Source organism: Camellia sinensis, chromosome 10 (assembly GCF_055761805.1).
Source record: "Camellia sinensis isolate YWXY chromosome 10, ASM5576180v1, whole genome shotgun sequence".
Lineage (NCBI taxonomy): Eukaryota > Viridiplantae > Streptophyta > Magnoliopsida > Ericales > Theaceae > Camellia > Camellia sinensis.
The window spans coordinates 127,741,020-127,755,013 of record NC_138970.1 but is presented as its reverse complement, the minus strand read 5'-3'; the positions used below and the strand labels follow the sequence as shown (position 1 = coordinate 127,755,013).

The following is a 13,994-nucleotide window of genomic DNA, read 5'->3' as shown; positions in this document are numbered from 1 at the left end:
TGCTCACCCATTTCTGGCATAAGCCCTTTCTCCTTGAGCAGTTCTATAATTACTGTATCACCGAATACCAAGCCCTATCCTATCTTTGCTTCGACTCAGCCTTCACTGCCAAAGACACCACCGCTGCCATCACCACGCCACAGTAGCAGCAGCCACGGGAAGCACCACCTCACAGTAGCAGCAGCCACGGGAAGCACCACCTCACAGCAGCAACGCCCGTGCTTCTTCTGTTCAGCTGTATCCCAAATGGTCAGCTTCCATCTTTTCCCACCAACTGTCAGCTGCTTGATTTTCAAGTCCACACCAATGGTAGGAGCGAGATCTTCAACAGAGTTGGAGATGAAACTGACGAGAAGACTGTTTTTGCCAACGCCGGAGTCGCCGATCAGCAAGATCTTGAATGACAGATCGTAACTGCTGCTCTGTGCTGACGACGCACCCATTGATGATCAATGTTTCTCTCTCTACCTTCTCTCCCTGTTTCTCTCATTGATGGTCTAACTTTTTATTTTTTTATTACTATTATTATTATATCACATAATCCATGCACTCCTGTTCCCCACTCCACTTTCTTTTCTTTTTTTTTTTATATTTGTTTTAATCCATCTTTTACAAAGCCACCGAAAGTTTGCACACCCATCATCATTTTATTTTATTTTATTTTCCCCCTCATCCTATTTTGATCATGATAATTATGTCTTCACTACCCAACTTTCTTTCTTTTATTTTATTTTATTTTTTTTATTTATTTTATTTTTTTTTATTATAAAAAAAAAAAAAAAAAAAAAAAAAAAAAAAAACAACAAAAACAAGAGGAAGAAGACGAACTGCACACCAAACTCATTTTATTCATGTCGGGGCTCACCTCGATCACCATTTTACACAAAAAAAAAAAAAAAAAAAAAAAAAAAAAAACCAAACCAACACAAATCGGAACAGTGGGATTTTTTCTTCTCTACTCTGCCGCCGGTCTCTTCTTCTTGCCTCCGTCCTGGGCGGCCCTTGACGGTGTTGCCTCCATGTTTCCCACTCCACTGGGCACGATCACTACTCCCTGCTCCTCTACTGCTGCATATGGCGGACCTCCAAATCGAAACATCACGGTGGCCTTCCGCTTCAGCTCCTTATTTTCCGCCTTTAGCACACTTATCTCTGCTCGCGCATCCTTATACATGCGTTGGAGCAGAGCCAGCTGGGAGTTTAACTGCTGCACCTCATTTGCTCTACTCTGCAGCCGGTTCGACAAGTTTGTCACCGCAGTCATGGTTTCCACACATGACTTCAATGTATACTGATTGGCTTCCACATCCGACAGCACTGCCATTCTTTGCTCCACAGACCGCATCGGAAAGTTCAACGGAGTATACTCCGGGGCGCTTGGTTGAGTTTCAAGTGCCACCGCACCAGTTCTCTCTCTCGTTGACTCATTGAGGTCGGGAAAGAGAGTGAGTAGACCTCGGGATGAGGATGCCGTATTCTGGGTAGCTGAACGGGAAGAAGAGGCCATTGTTCAGATGTTTCAGAGAAGGTTTGGATACAACGTCTTTACAGAGTGTTATACAGAATCTCTCTCAGAAATCTCTCTCAGCACAAGGAACTCTATTTCTCAGCAACACGAAGGATGTTTCAGAGGTTTCTCTCAGTTTTTCTCTGCCTCAGCCTCTGCCTTCGTCTTGGTTATATAGCCAAGGCAGCCACGCGCATCGCGCGCCTCTTGACGCCCGACAAACTGGCACGCCTTTTCATGGCACATCTTTTGATAAAGTGGGCACGCCTTTTGATGGCACGCCTTTTGATAAAGTGGGCACGCCTTTTGATGGCACGCCTTTTGATGAAAGATTGGGCACACCTTTTGAGGGTGCGACTTTTTAGGGGTCCGACAAGACTCTGTAAACTGTCCCGACTTAAATTCCGGTTAGTTTCTACAAGGGTCCGACAAGACTCTGTAAACTGTCCCGACATTGATTCCGGTTAGCTCCTTTATGGGTCCGACAAGACTCTGTAAACTGTCCCGGCATAGATTCCGGTTAGTTTCTACAAGGGTCCGACAAGACTCTGTAAACTGTCCCGACATAGATTCCGGTTAGTTTCTACAAGGGTCCGACAAGACTCTGTAAACTGTCCCGACATAGATTCCGGTTAGTTTCTACAAGGGTCCGACAAGACTCTGTAAACTGTCCCGACATCGATTCCGGTTAGTTTCTACAAGGGTCCGACAAGACTCTGTAAACTGTCCCGACATTGATTCCGGTTAGTTTCTACAAGGGTCCAGCAAGACTCCGTAAACTGTCACAACATTGTCTTCTACAACGGTCCGACATGACCCCATAAAATGTCTTCTACAACGGTCCGACATGACCCCATAAACTGTCTTCTACATCGGTCTGACACCACCATACAGTGTCCTTTACAACGTTATGACACCCCATACAGTGTCTTCACCAACGGTCTGACACGACCATACAGTGTCTCCTATCCTTTTTTATTTTTATGTATTTTATTATTTTGTTCCTCTCTTCAAACTCAAGTTGGTTAGTTTCTATCCTCCTTGAGTTTGCGGGGGGCTGTTAGAATTTACCATTCACACTCACCTACTACACTCCACTACTCACACTCACCTACTACACACTCACCTACTACACTCCACTACTCACACTCACCTACTACACTCCACTACTCCTCACCTACTACCCAAACCCTCTCCTATATAATGCCACTCTGATTTGTAATACAAAATATCAAACATCAATATAAATCAATCAATAATACATATATTTTTACATAATACATCAAGATATCCATCAATAATACAATTTATTCTCTTTCTCTCTCTATCAATATTTCTAACATGGTATCAGAGCAAGGTTAACAACCTACTCATTTTGCTTCACCGGCGGGCGGCAGCCTCGCCTTGGCCGCCCGCCGGACCTCTACCTATTCCATCTCTAAACAGTATTTTCGCTACATATAGATTTCCATCTCTAAACAGTACACTTGCTGCACATGCTCCTCCATTTACTCCCTGACTAAGAAATTCCTTATCAGTGTCCAAATAGCCGCTATGTATGGCTGCTTCTAACTGATCTTCTTCGTCTCTGACAAATTCAAGTGCTTTCACAATGTTCTTTCCCAGATTTTCAGCAACAGAATCTGCTACCTTCTCAGAAACTCAACTTCCTTGAAAAGTGTTACCCGAGAAAAGCTGAGGAGACGTGGGGACATCCAATTTTCAGTTGTTGATAACCTGTCTGTTGCTTCTTCACCAGTAAGCCCCATGGATGCATCTGGTTCAAATCTTTCTGGAAAGGATAAAACATCCAGAAGCTACTGGAATGGGCTTATTCTCTCCAAATTTGTTGGAATCACTTGGCAAGTCTGGTACACCACCCTTTTTATGCCCAGGATCTCAAGAACCTTCAATGGGCTCATCCCTTTTTTTCTCCCTATTATTGTTGGTGCCCTCCTATGGCATCAATTTTTCAATACACAGTAAAACCTCCACAACTGCCTATGTCATTCACTGAATCACTATCTTTACCTCCACTTTCTTCTTTACTACCAGCTACAAGGTCTTCTAGTGTGTTGACACCAATATCACCTCTTAATGTGTCTGATCTCCCCCCTCTGGATTTTCCTACTTTGCTGCCTGAGCCACTGGTCAGGTTGCCACTATCTAGATCAAGTTCCCCCCAGATCCTACCATTCACACCTCTAATGTGTGACCCTATTGTTCATATTCCAGTCATTGATGTTTGTTCCTCAGGCCAGTCTATCCCAGTTGGTGGTCTTGCTTACTATGTCACTGCACCATCAAGCTTGGCAGACATGGCAGCCAATCCCTTTCATGCTCTCTTCTATTTAGAGTTCATGCTGTCAGCCTGTGCACTGTTCTCAAAAAACTTGGATTGAGGTTTCTGGATCTTCTGCTAAAGATGTGGCCAAGCAACTTAAGGAGCAACAATTTTTCTGTTGATTTTTCTGCATTACCACACCTACCATTCGAGTTTGCACAACACCCATATTTTATTCATCTCAGGGATCAACCCCGATCACACTGTTACAAAAAAAAAAAAAAAAAAAAAAAAAAAAAACAAACAAACAAACAAACAAAACAACCACATCCACTGGCGGATTTTTTCTTCTCTACTCTGCAGCCGGTCTCTTCTTCTTGCCTCCGTCCTGGGCGGCCCTTGACGGTGCTGCCTCCGTGTTTCCCACTCCACTGGGCATGATCACTACTCCCTGCTCCTCCACTGCAGCATATGGTGGACCTCCAAATCGGAACATCACGGTGGCCTTCCGCTTCAGCTCCTTATTTTCTGCTTTCAGCACACTTATCTCTGCTCGCGCATCCTTATACATGCGTTGGAGCAGAGCCAGTTGGGCGTTTAAATGCTGCACCTCATTTGTCCTACTCTGCAGCCGGTTTGACAAATTTGTGACCGCCGTCATGCTTTCCACACATGCCTTCAAAGTATACTGATTGGCCTCCACATCCGACAGCACTGCCATTCTTTGCTCCACAGACCGCATCGGAAAGTTCAACGGAGTATACTCCGGGGCGCTTGGTTGAGTTTCCAGTGCCACCGCACCAGTTCTCTCTCTCGTTGACTCATTGAGGTCGGGAAAGAGAGTGAGTAGACCTCGGGATGAGGATGCCGTATTCTGGGTAGCTGAACGGGAAGAAGAGGCCATTGTTCAGATGTTTCAGAGAAGGTTTGGATACAACGTCTTTACAGAGTGTTATACAGAATCTCTCTCAGAAATCTCTCTCAGCACAAGGAACTCTCTTTCTCAGCAACACGAAGGATTTTTCAGCACAAGGAACTCTCTTTCTCAGCAACACGAAGGATTTTTCAGAGGTTTCTCTCAGTTTTTCTCTGCCTCAGCCTCTGCCTTCGTCTTGGTTATATAGCCAAGGCAGCCACGCGCATCGCGCGCCTCTTGACGCCCGACAAACTGGCACGCCTTTTCATGGCACATTTTTTGATAAAGTGGGCACGCCTTTTGATGGCACGCCTTTTTGATAAAGTGGGCACGCCTTTTGATGGCACGCTTTTTGATGAATTGGGCACGCCTTTTGATGGCACGCCTTTTGACAAAATTGGGCACATCTTTTGAGGGTGCGACTCTTCAAGGGTCCGACAAGACTCAGTAAACTGTCCCGACATTTGATACCGGTTAGCTTTTTCAAGGGTTCGACAAGACTCTGTAAACTGTCCCGACATTGATTCCGGTTAGTTTCTACAAGGGTCCGACAAGACTCTGTAAACTGTCCCGACATTGATTCCGGTTAGCTCCTTTATGGGTCCGACAAGACTCTGTAAACTGTCCCGACATAGATTCCGGTTAGTTTCTACAAGGGTCCGACAAGACTCTGTAAACTGTCCCGACATTGATTCCAGTTAGTTTGTACAAGGGTCCAGCAAGACTCCGTAAACTGTCACAACAACTGTCACAACATTGTCTGCTACAACGGTCCGACATGACCCCATAAACTGTCTTCTACAACGGTCCGACATGACCCCATAAACTGTCTTCTACATCGGTCTGATACCACCATACAGTGTCCTCTACACCGTTATGACACCACCATACAGTGTCCTCTACAACGTTATGACACCCCCATACAGTGTCTTCTACAACGTGATGACACCACCATACAGTGTCCTCTACAACGTTATGACACCCCCATACAGTGTCCTCTACAACGTTATGACACCACCATACAGTGTCCTCTACAACGTTATGACACCACCATCCAGTGTCTTCACCAACGGTCTGACACGACCATACAGTGTCTCCTATCCTTTTTTATTTTTATGTATTTTATTATTTTGTTCCTCTCTTCATACTCAAGTTGGTTAGTTTCTATCCTCCTTGAGTTTGCGGGGGGCTGTTAGAATTTACCATTCACACTCACCTACTACACTCCACTACTCACACTCACCTACTACACACTCACCTACTACACTCCACTACTCACACTCACCTACTACACTCCACTACTCCTCACCTACTACCCAAACCCTCTCCTATATAATGCCACTCTGATTTGTAATACAAAATATCAATCATCAATCTAGTAATACATCAAGATATCCATCAATAATACAATTTATTCTCTTTCTCTCTCTATCAATATTTCTAACAGATGCCCTACAATGAAATTCGTGCTTTTGGAAGGTTATTTTTTATTCTTGTTCACACGATTTAAGCTTAATAATATTATGCTCTTACTACTTTTGAGAATCCATATTATGAACTTCTGATCCAGCTCTGGGTTATTCATTAAGCTGGCCAGCTTACCCCATTTTTACACATTTCAGGTGACAAGGACTGACCTGTGGATCACGTGGAAGACACAAGTGAATTCACTTTTGTAATCCTGTATATGGCTTAATGTTGACGCCTTAATTATGTAATATACAAGTAAAATCTTGTGACTATAAAGGTGAAGTAAACGCCTTGTATTTTAGGCTTATGCTCTGTTACTTCAATGATTCACTACTTCCTCTTATATTAATGCACAATTTGTATTATTTTTGCACTCCATTTGACATGAATAGGCCTTCGGTAGTGCAAACTACTGGCCGGTCACACCTAATAATTGATCATCTAGTATCTGCTATAAGGACACGTCGCGAGCAATACAGCATGCATTCTGCATCTAGACCATGTCACGGATTATATAATTTGTAAGGCATGGTAATAGTACTCTCACCTCCACAGGAACACCATCTTCTACATGACCTTCCAAGATTAGTATCTTTTGCAATGATGCTGCAGCCGTCTGGAGTACATGCCGTACTACCTCTCTTGGCCTGAATTTTGCAGCTTCCAACTTCATAACTCCTAGAGAAAAAAATGAACATTCAATTTGAAAACCATGATTAGTTAAAAATCCAAGAAATATCAGCTTGTTTGGATTTCATAGTCGTTATTGTCAACTATGAACAATAACTATAAAATAGACCAAAGACATAATAAAAGAGAAAATTCAAAAGAATGGCTGCACAGTGGAATGCTGTATAGTTATTGTAAGACCAAGATGCCAGTGTTACATAGACTAAGGCCAGAGTATTAATTATAAATGAGTGTCTCATTGTCTTCCTCACATTTGACCCCTTCTTGCATGTACAGAGACAGACTAACACACAAACTGAACTAAATAGGATGCGTAATATATAGAGGGAACAAACACATATGATATGATGAGCCTTCAAACTTAGGACCCCTAGAACCTGAGCTCTGATACCATATTAGGTCACCAATTGCCCAAAAGCTTAAGCTATTAGGGAATTGACCGAACAATGTGAATCAAGCTCTCACACAAACAATATAAACAAGGACTAGAACATATAGACATTAAGGGATGAAACTTCAAACCTGACTCAACTTTGGAAAGATCAAGAATGTCATTTATAAGTTGAAGGACTAAATCTCCTGAAGATAACATGACCTTCAACAGTTGTCGTTGCTCCTTGTCAAGGTTTGTGGTGGAAAGAATCTCAGCCATGCTTACAACTCCTGATAATGGAGATCTTATCTCATGAGACATGGTAACTAGCATTTGCTTTGCTCGCATTGTTTCCTCTACAATGACAAATAGGTAAAAACTGAAAACCGTTTTGTCTTCTAAAGCTGATTCAAGAAACAGTTATAACCCACCAAGAATTAATCAGATAAATAAACCTGTTATATGAATTGTCTTGCTAAGTTCTGTCTCCTTGGCCTTTTGTACTGCTATTTCCTCTCGAAGTTTTGCCATCTTTTCCCTTTTTCTCACCTGTTGTAATCAGGAACATATTACGCCTTTTCTTCTCATGTTTAATGATTACCGAAAACTAAAACTGGAATAATAAAGTCGGAATGAGGAAAGGAAGCCGAGAAAACACACACACACACACCCGAGAGTAAAGCATAACAAGAGCACAGCTACAATGCGAAAGGAATTTAACCCAAAGATATAGAAATTCCCTTGTAATATTGCAAAACTTATTGCATTGATCCACATTCTTCTACCATTTTCACCCTGAAAAATGATATCTTTAACCATCATCTTAGAAATGTTTAATGGATCAAGAAAAAAAATGTCTTCCAAGAGCCCAAGTGTTCCAAAATTCTATAGATGTGTTCATCATAAAAGTAGAACTTAAAAATAAAAAATAAAAAATAAAAAAGGAAAAAAAGAAAAGAAGTTTTCCTGACATTGAAGTAACTATTTAATATAGAGAAAACTAAAATATTTACAAAAAAATTAAATATAATTTACTCCACCATTTGGTATTTAGACGTATATATTGAAAATCAACTCTCTCAAACTTGTGATTCATAACAATCAGATTACTCAAGCCTTTCTTCTCTGGTTTGTAACAGAAGCCATTGATTAAAATATTAAAAATACTAATAAGATTTGTTTTACAAAATGGCAATCACAAATGAAGTTATAAATAAGACTAGTGTTGAATGTTTTGTAGAAGACAACCATGGCACCATATAGACAGTTAAACATTATGAATGAGCTCACCTGATCAGTTACATCCATACCCATATAATTCACTCCAATAGTATCTCCTGCTTTGCTGAAGACAGGTTCCACATATATCAAAAATGTCTTTGACCCAAATAGTTCTGTCTCAAAAGTAATTTCCCTTTTTGCAGGTAATCCTCGTTCCAAAACTTCTCTTTTGAAGTCTTGAGATTCCTTAACACCAGCACCCGTGAATATCTCCACATCTGTTCTTCCTATAATGTCCTGAAAAATCAGTGATTTTGAGGAATTCCTGAGCTAGATTCTGCAAACAGTGCTTTAAAAAAGCAAAATGATTTATAAATATAAACAAATTAATGTGAAAATAAAATCACTACTTCAAATAATCAAAATGTTGTTACATTTCACAGCAACATTGACCTAAAAAATGCAACTTGTAGGAGAAAATATAACTTTACAACAAGAAGCCTCAAACCCACAACGAAATTTTCATTTGCAGTCAATTACCTCCTCTTGCAAACTTGGAAAATGATTATAGATGAAACGATATTTCAACTCGTTATCCTGAAAGAAAAGAAAAATGGAACACTAAGATATAATTGAAGTTATCATGAAAATTATTGTAAATGATTAAGAACATTAAAATGACATCAACAAAATAAAGAAAATTCATTGACTCAAGAAATGTATAGAACACTATACCAGAGTTCACGCTGAATAGCTGCCTAATAAATATTGTGTTCATACTGAGTTGCATCTATATGCACTGGCACATCATGCAAATCTACCAATATCAGAGTGCTCATTGACTTCCTAAACTAAATACAAGTCCCATCATCAATCCCTTCTACCATAACAAAAGCATTCTAGGCGGTTTGGGAACAAAGGTTGGTGGTGATATTGGGTAGCTAACTTGGCTGTACCTATTTTTTAAATTTTGAAATGCTTAGAGGCCAATAAAAGTGAGAAAATAATTTTAGCAGAAGAATTCACGTAGATAAAAAATGAAACAGAATTTTGAGTATCCAAACACCAGATGAGAGGGACACTTGTTCCAAATTCCAATGGGAAAATGTACAATCATAGAATTTTTACATATTAAGAAAATTCATTGGCTCGTGAAGATTTAGTAAATCAAGAGTTTGATGTGCCCTAAACTGCTGTGTACTTGACTATGTTTCCATCTTCTATATTTTTTAAGGAAAATGTGGATCAAGTGTAATAAAGTTTGGAAAAGAAACAGCTTTCTTTTCTAAATTTTGTGCATGCATATGTGTCGTTTGCATTAAAACGGTCCATTTGTGTCTTTACTGCTAGTCCCAAACTTTAAGGCACCGAGTTTGTTGACCTTATACATGGATAATTAGAACTCAACCTAAAAAGGGTGTAATTGAATGACAAGTGTCCTAAGATAGGAGATCCACATGTCCCATGTGCTAGCTCAAATGACAAGTGTCCTAAGATAGGAGATCCATGTGTCCCATATGCTAGCTGACAAATAGTTAATCAATGTGATATAATATTTACACGTGACGCAAATATAGAATGTGCCTAAATACCATTTGATAATACAAACAGTTAGAATGCACAAGAGTTGAATAATAGGGTTAGGGCTAGAGAGGAAGAGAGAGAGAAGAGAAGATGTTTTGACTAATTGGTTTAGAGTTGTGAAAATCAACCCTACTCCAGCAGTATATATTTCTATGAAGACATATTACAATATGACCATAGAACCCTCAACTAATAAAATAATAACATAATAACATATGACTATTCTAACACAAACAATGCAGATTTTTGAGAAACTGTGATTTAAAGTTCTAATAAATAGATGATCCAACTCCAATGACTAGTGTTACATTCTGAATCAGACTACATTTTCCTGGTGAAGAGCATCTAACTATAGTTACACACCATTGTAATTTTACCAATTCTTCAGTCTATTGAGTAATGACTATAAAAGTTTCTACAACCTTTTTTATAGGAGTAAAATCCCATTGAATTGCACCTCACAATATGAAGGGGATAACTTCATTGCATCAATCAAGTGGTAGTTGATGACTTAAAGCTAGCTTCTTTATAGTTTAAAAACAAATTAACTTCTGATTCTAGAAATACTGGGTATCTAAACTATACCTGACTTCCTACATATTTTAATACATGAGGATGCTTAATGATCTTAATAGACATATATATACAATTTTTTTTTTTCTCCTAAATTTCATGATGTATAACTTCTTACAGGATCAAGTTGTAACCTTGTATGTCCTGGAATATGATTTCTATCACATGATATCTGTAGTAAATTACCTGATGGCCTATGACAACCGGTGCAGTCTGAAGAATAAAATGTAAGAAATTATCTGCTCTTTTTAAAATCTGGGACAATTCTTCCACCGGTGAGGACTGCCTTTCCAAATTCTTTATGCTTTCCGCCAATCTATCCATGAGCGTCTGCTCCCGCTGGATGCTAGCCTCCAACAATTTCTCTAAATGCATGGCCCGCTGCTTCCAGTATATGACAGTGTTATACTCAGCATCTATTTCTTCTCCTTTATTTTGAACAACCACATCATTTCTCGTCCGAGGAACAGCTGGCCATATATCATACAATCCATCCAATATAGAAATTGGACGTTTATCACCACAATACCGCTCTTCCTCAAAACGATGTTCTTCCAAAATCTCCAATTGCTTGAGCTCAAATTCATGCTTTTGTTTGCTCAGGTAGTCTAGCTCTTCTTTGAGAAGTCGCACAGCATTGGCCTGCTTATATTCCCAGTTCTTTACAAGATATGCCAACTGAGATGAGCCCTTCTCACTATAATTGGTTAGCTCTGAAAGACGCTTGAAATCAACTATCGTAGTCTCTTCAATGATTGTAACTTCCTCTAACATATCTTGATCTGCTCCTGGCCTTTCTACATTGAATTGCTTTCCGGCTTCGTTTATATCTTCGGGCCACATTGAAGAGAGGACTTCAATGTCCATTTCTTCTACATTCTCGTTCTCCATTTCACAAACCAATAAAGTCACTTATTTATATTAAATCCAATTCAAGTGCCTGCAATGTAGATGAACATCAACTTGCTACTATACCATGCTTGAGGTTATCACTATGTAACATTTGAGTTCCACAAAATCAGAGTCAAGACAAAAATAGGCAAATACTTGAAAGCGTGAAAGCTTTGCTGGACCTTTCAAGGGGAAGTTCCAAATCTGATTGAATATTAAAGCAAAAGTTAGAAATTACGTAATTCAATTTAAACAAATTACATTTTGATCACTTATAAAATTGAATGTGCAAAGGAAGATTGAAAATGGTAGATATTACATTGATTTAACAAAATGTTGTCTAAAAATAATTATTTATTAGCCTATGAACAGTAAGGTCAAAGTAATTGATTAGTTGTTAAGAAAATTACAAGCAAACAATAAGAACACAAATGTTTTTCCTTTCTTTAATGGTATTTTAGACCTTTTCTTCTTTTTATTATTATTTTTTTTCTTTTTGAGCAATCTTTATTCTGAAATATCCACCCACATTAAATAACCAAGTATCTATATGAAAATTCCTCAAAACAAAAATCCACCTCAATATCATCTTTTCCTTCTTAATTTGAAACTTCCTTGATTTCCGTCATCCACTTGGTAAATTCCTCAAGGCCGTGTTTGGTTCATGGATTTGGGTGGGGATTTGGAAAGAAAAAGAAAAAAAGTGTGTGAATGGTGTGCGAAATGTAATTATATTTCATTCACATTTCACATACTTTTTCCCTTTCTACATTCAAATCCCTACCCAAATTTTCCCTTTCCATTTTCAAATCCCTACCCAAATCTATGAACCAAACATAACGTAAAACATTGACTTTGATTTGCATCACATTCTTACATTAATCCAGGCCTTTTAATAAAGATTTCACGTTGCCAAACATAAGGCACCACCTTGAACATCAAAAGTTCAATCCCAGTATTAACACCTAATATAATAAATTTTTTTTTTTTTAAGAGGGAAAAAAGTTACAGAATGATTAAATCCTAAGAATCATCCTGATTGGACACAGTACACATTACACAAAAGTAATCAGAATTGCAGTATCATTAAAGGAACTTTACAGCTTGTGAAAGTGCATTGTATAAATAAATATATATATATATATAATATATGTGTGTATGATGAATGTGCATATAGAAGGAAAGTAGATGGCACAAATAGCAGATTAGAATCATCATTTTCCCTAATTGACCCTAGTCCCACCTTTATCTCAAATCCAACTCAACACAGCTAATGAGGTAAGCCTCTTATTGCAAAACCCAATTGCAGAAAGTATATATATACCCAGATTAAGAATTTTTATTTTGGATCATCCCAATTCAACATTATGAGTTTCCTAATTATGTAGACAACTAAAAAAATTAAAAAAATTGAATGAGAGCTACCATAACTAAAATGAAATACAGATACCACATAACAAGTCCAATCTTTGCAATTGTAATTAATTAACAAAAATTCCAATAAAATATGTGTCTGAAACAAGTTGCCACAAATCTTATTAATCAAAAAAAAAAAAAAATTAAAAATAAGGAAATCAATAAGTAAGTGAAAAACTTCAAACTTTGTTCTCATAGTAAACATAATCAATAAAATTCAAGTATTTTCAATATTGAAAAACTTCAAACTTTGTAAATTGAAATGACAGAAATGCAAACTTGTCAAAGAAAATGTGAAAAGAAGGGTTGAAACTGAACCCGAATTGGAGGGAATGAACAAGAGATTGAGGAACAAAAACAAGTGAGAAACACAGTAAAGAACTCAAATTCTTCAAACGTCTGATGATGAAGAACTACTACATGAAGGCTAACCTTTGTGATTCAACAACTCTTCAACAATACTCTGTTCATCCAACAATAATCTGGCTCTGTTTCAGCCTCTTTCTTTCACTGTAGATCTGAAAGAATCTCTTGAGAAAGTGGTCGGTCAATGAAAAAAAAAAAAACAAACTACCACAGTTTTGGACTATATATAGTATAGTGAGAGAGAGAGAGAGAGAGAGAGAGAGAGAGTGCATGTGAGGGAGGAGAAAAACAAACAAAAAAAAATGGTAGAGTGAAGAGAAACTCAAGAAGCCATGTGGGTTCAAAGATCAAAAATATTAGTGTAATGCTATGGCTTTTTTCTTTTTTTCTTTTTTTTTAATATTTAGGTAACGTTCATTCATGATTCACAGTTCCTGTTAACTCTCTAGCTTCTTCAATCAACTTCACAATAGGGATTGATTGAGATGGTTTGGCAGTAAAACAAGACCAATCCAGTGTTATATCAAATTTGGAATTAAACTAATTCATAAAATCTTGGAAACCAATCTGAATCACACCACTAAACCATATGGTTCGATTTATAATCATGAATTTTAAATATATTATCATTGTTCACAATCAGCACAACTCAAGAATTGTTAAGAATTGGTTATATGATTTTTTAAAATTAATTTTATCACTG

At 38.3% G+C, this 13,994-nt stretch overlaps 1 protein-coding gene and 2 long non-coding RNA genes across 5 annotated transcripts in view; all 3 read right to left on the bottom strand.

Moving 5' to 3' along the window:
* The window catches only part of LOC114274154 (histidine kinase 5-like), a 42,245-nt gene extending 28,620 nt beyond the window's left edge, over positions 1–13,625 (bottom strand). The window contains exons 1-8 of one of the 3 annotated variants that reach the window (XM_082892252.1): positions 13,358–13,625; positions 11,666–11,713; positions 10,805–11,558; positions 9,002–9,058; positions 8,531–8,758; positions 7,696–7,789; positions 7,390–7,596; positions 6,725–6,855 (exon numbers count right to left, since the gene is read on the bottom strand). In XM_082892252.1, the coding sequence (XP_082748378.1) occupies positions 6,725–6,855; positions 7,390–7,596; positions 7,696–7,789; positions 8,531–8,758; positions 9,002–9,058; positions 10,805–11,509 (1,422 nt within the window). In that variant the 5' untranslated portion in view covers positions 11,510–11,558; positions 11,666–11,713; positions 13,358–13,625. The remainder of the gene's footprint in view (positions 1–6,724; positions 6,856–7,389; positions 7,597–7,695; positions 7,790–8,530; positions 8,759–9,001; positions 9,059–10,804; positions 11,559–11,665; positions 11,714–13,357) is intronic. The other 2 variants (XM_082892254.1, XM_082892253.1) reach the window with 2 other exon arrangements.
* On the bottom strand, positions 2,559–2,742 carry LOC145801297 (uncharacterized). The gene is made up of 2 exons (XR_014342564.1): positions 2,661–2,742; positions 2,559–2,618 (listed from the first exon to the last, which is right to left on the bottom strand). It is a non-coding gene; the product is annotated as an uncharacterized LOC145801297 (long non-coding RNA).
* On the bottom strand, positions 5,811–6,081 carry LOC145801298 (uncharacterized). Its single transcript, XR_014342565.1, has 2 exons — positions 5,993–6,081; positions 5,811–5,950 (listed from the first exon to the last, which is right to left on the bottom strand). It is a non-coding gene; the product is annotated as an uncharacterized LOC145801298 (long non-coding RNA).
* Positions 13,626–13,994: the final 369 nt, after the last annotated feature.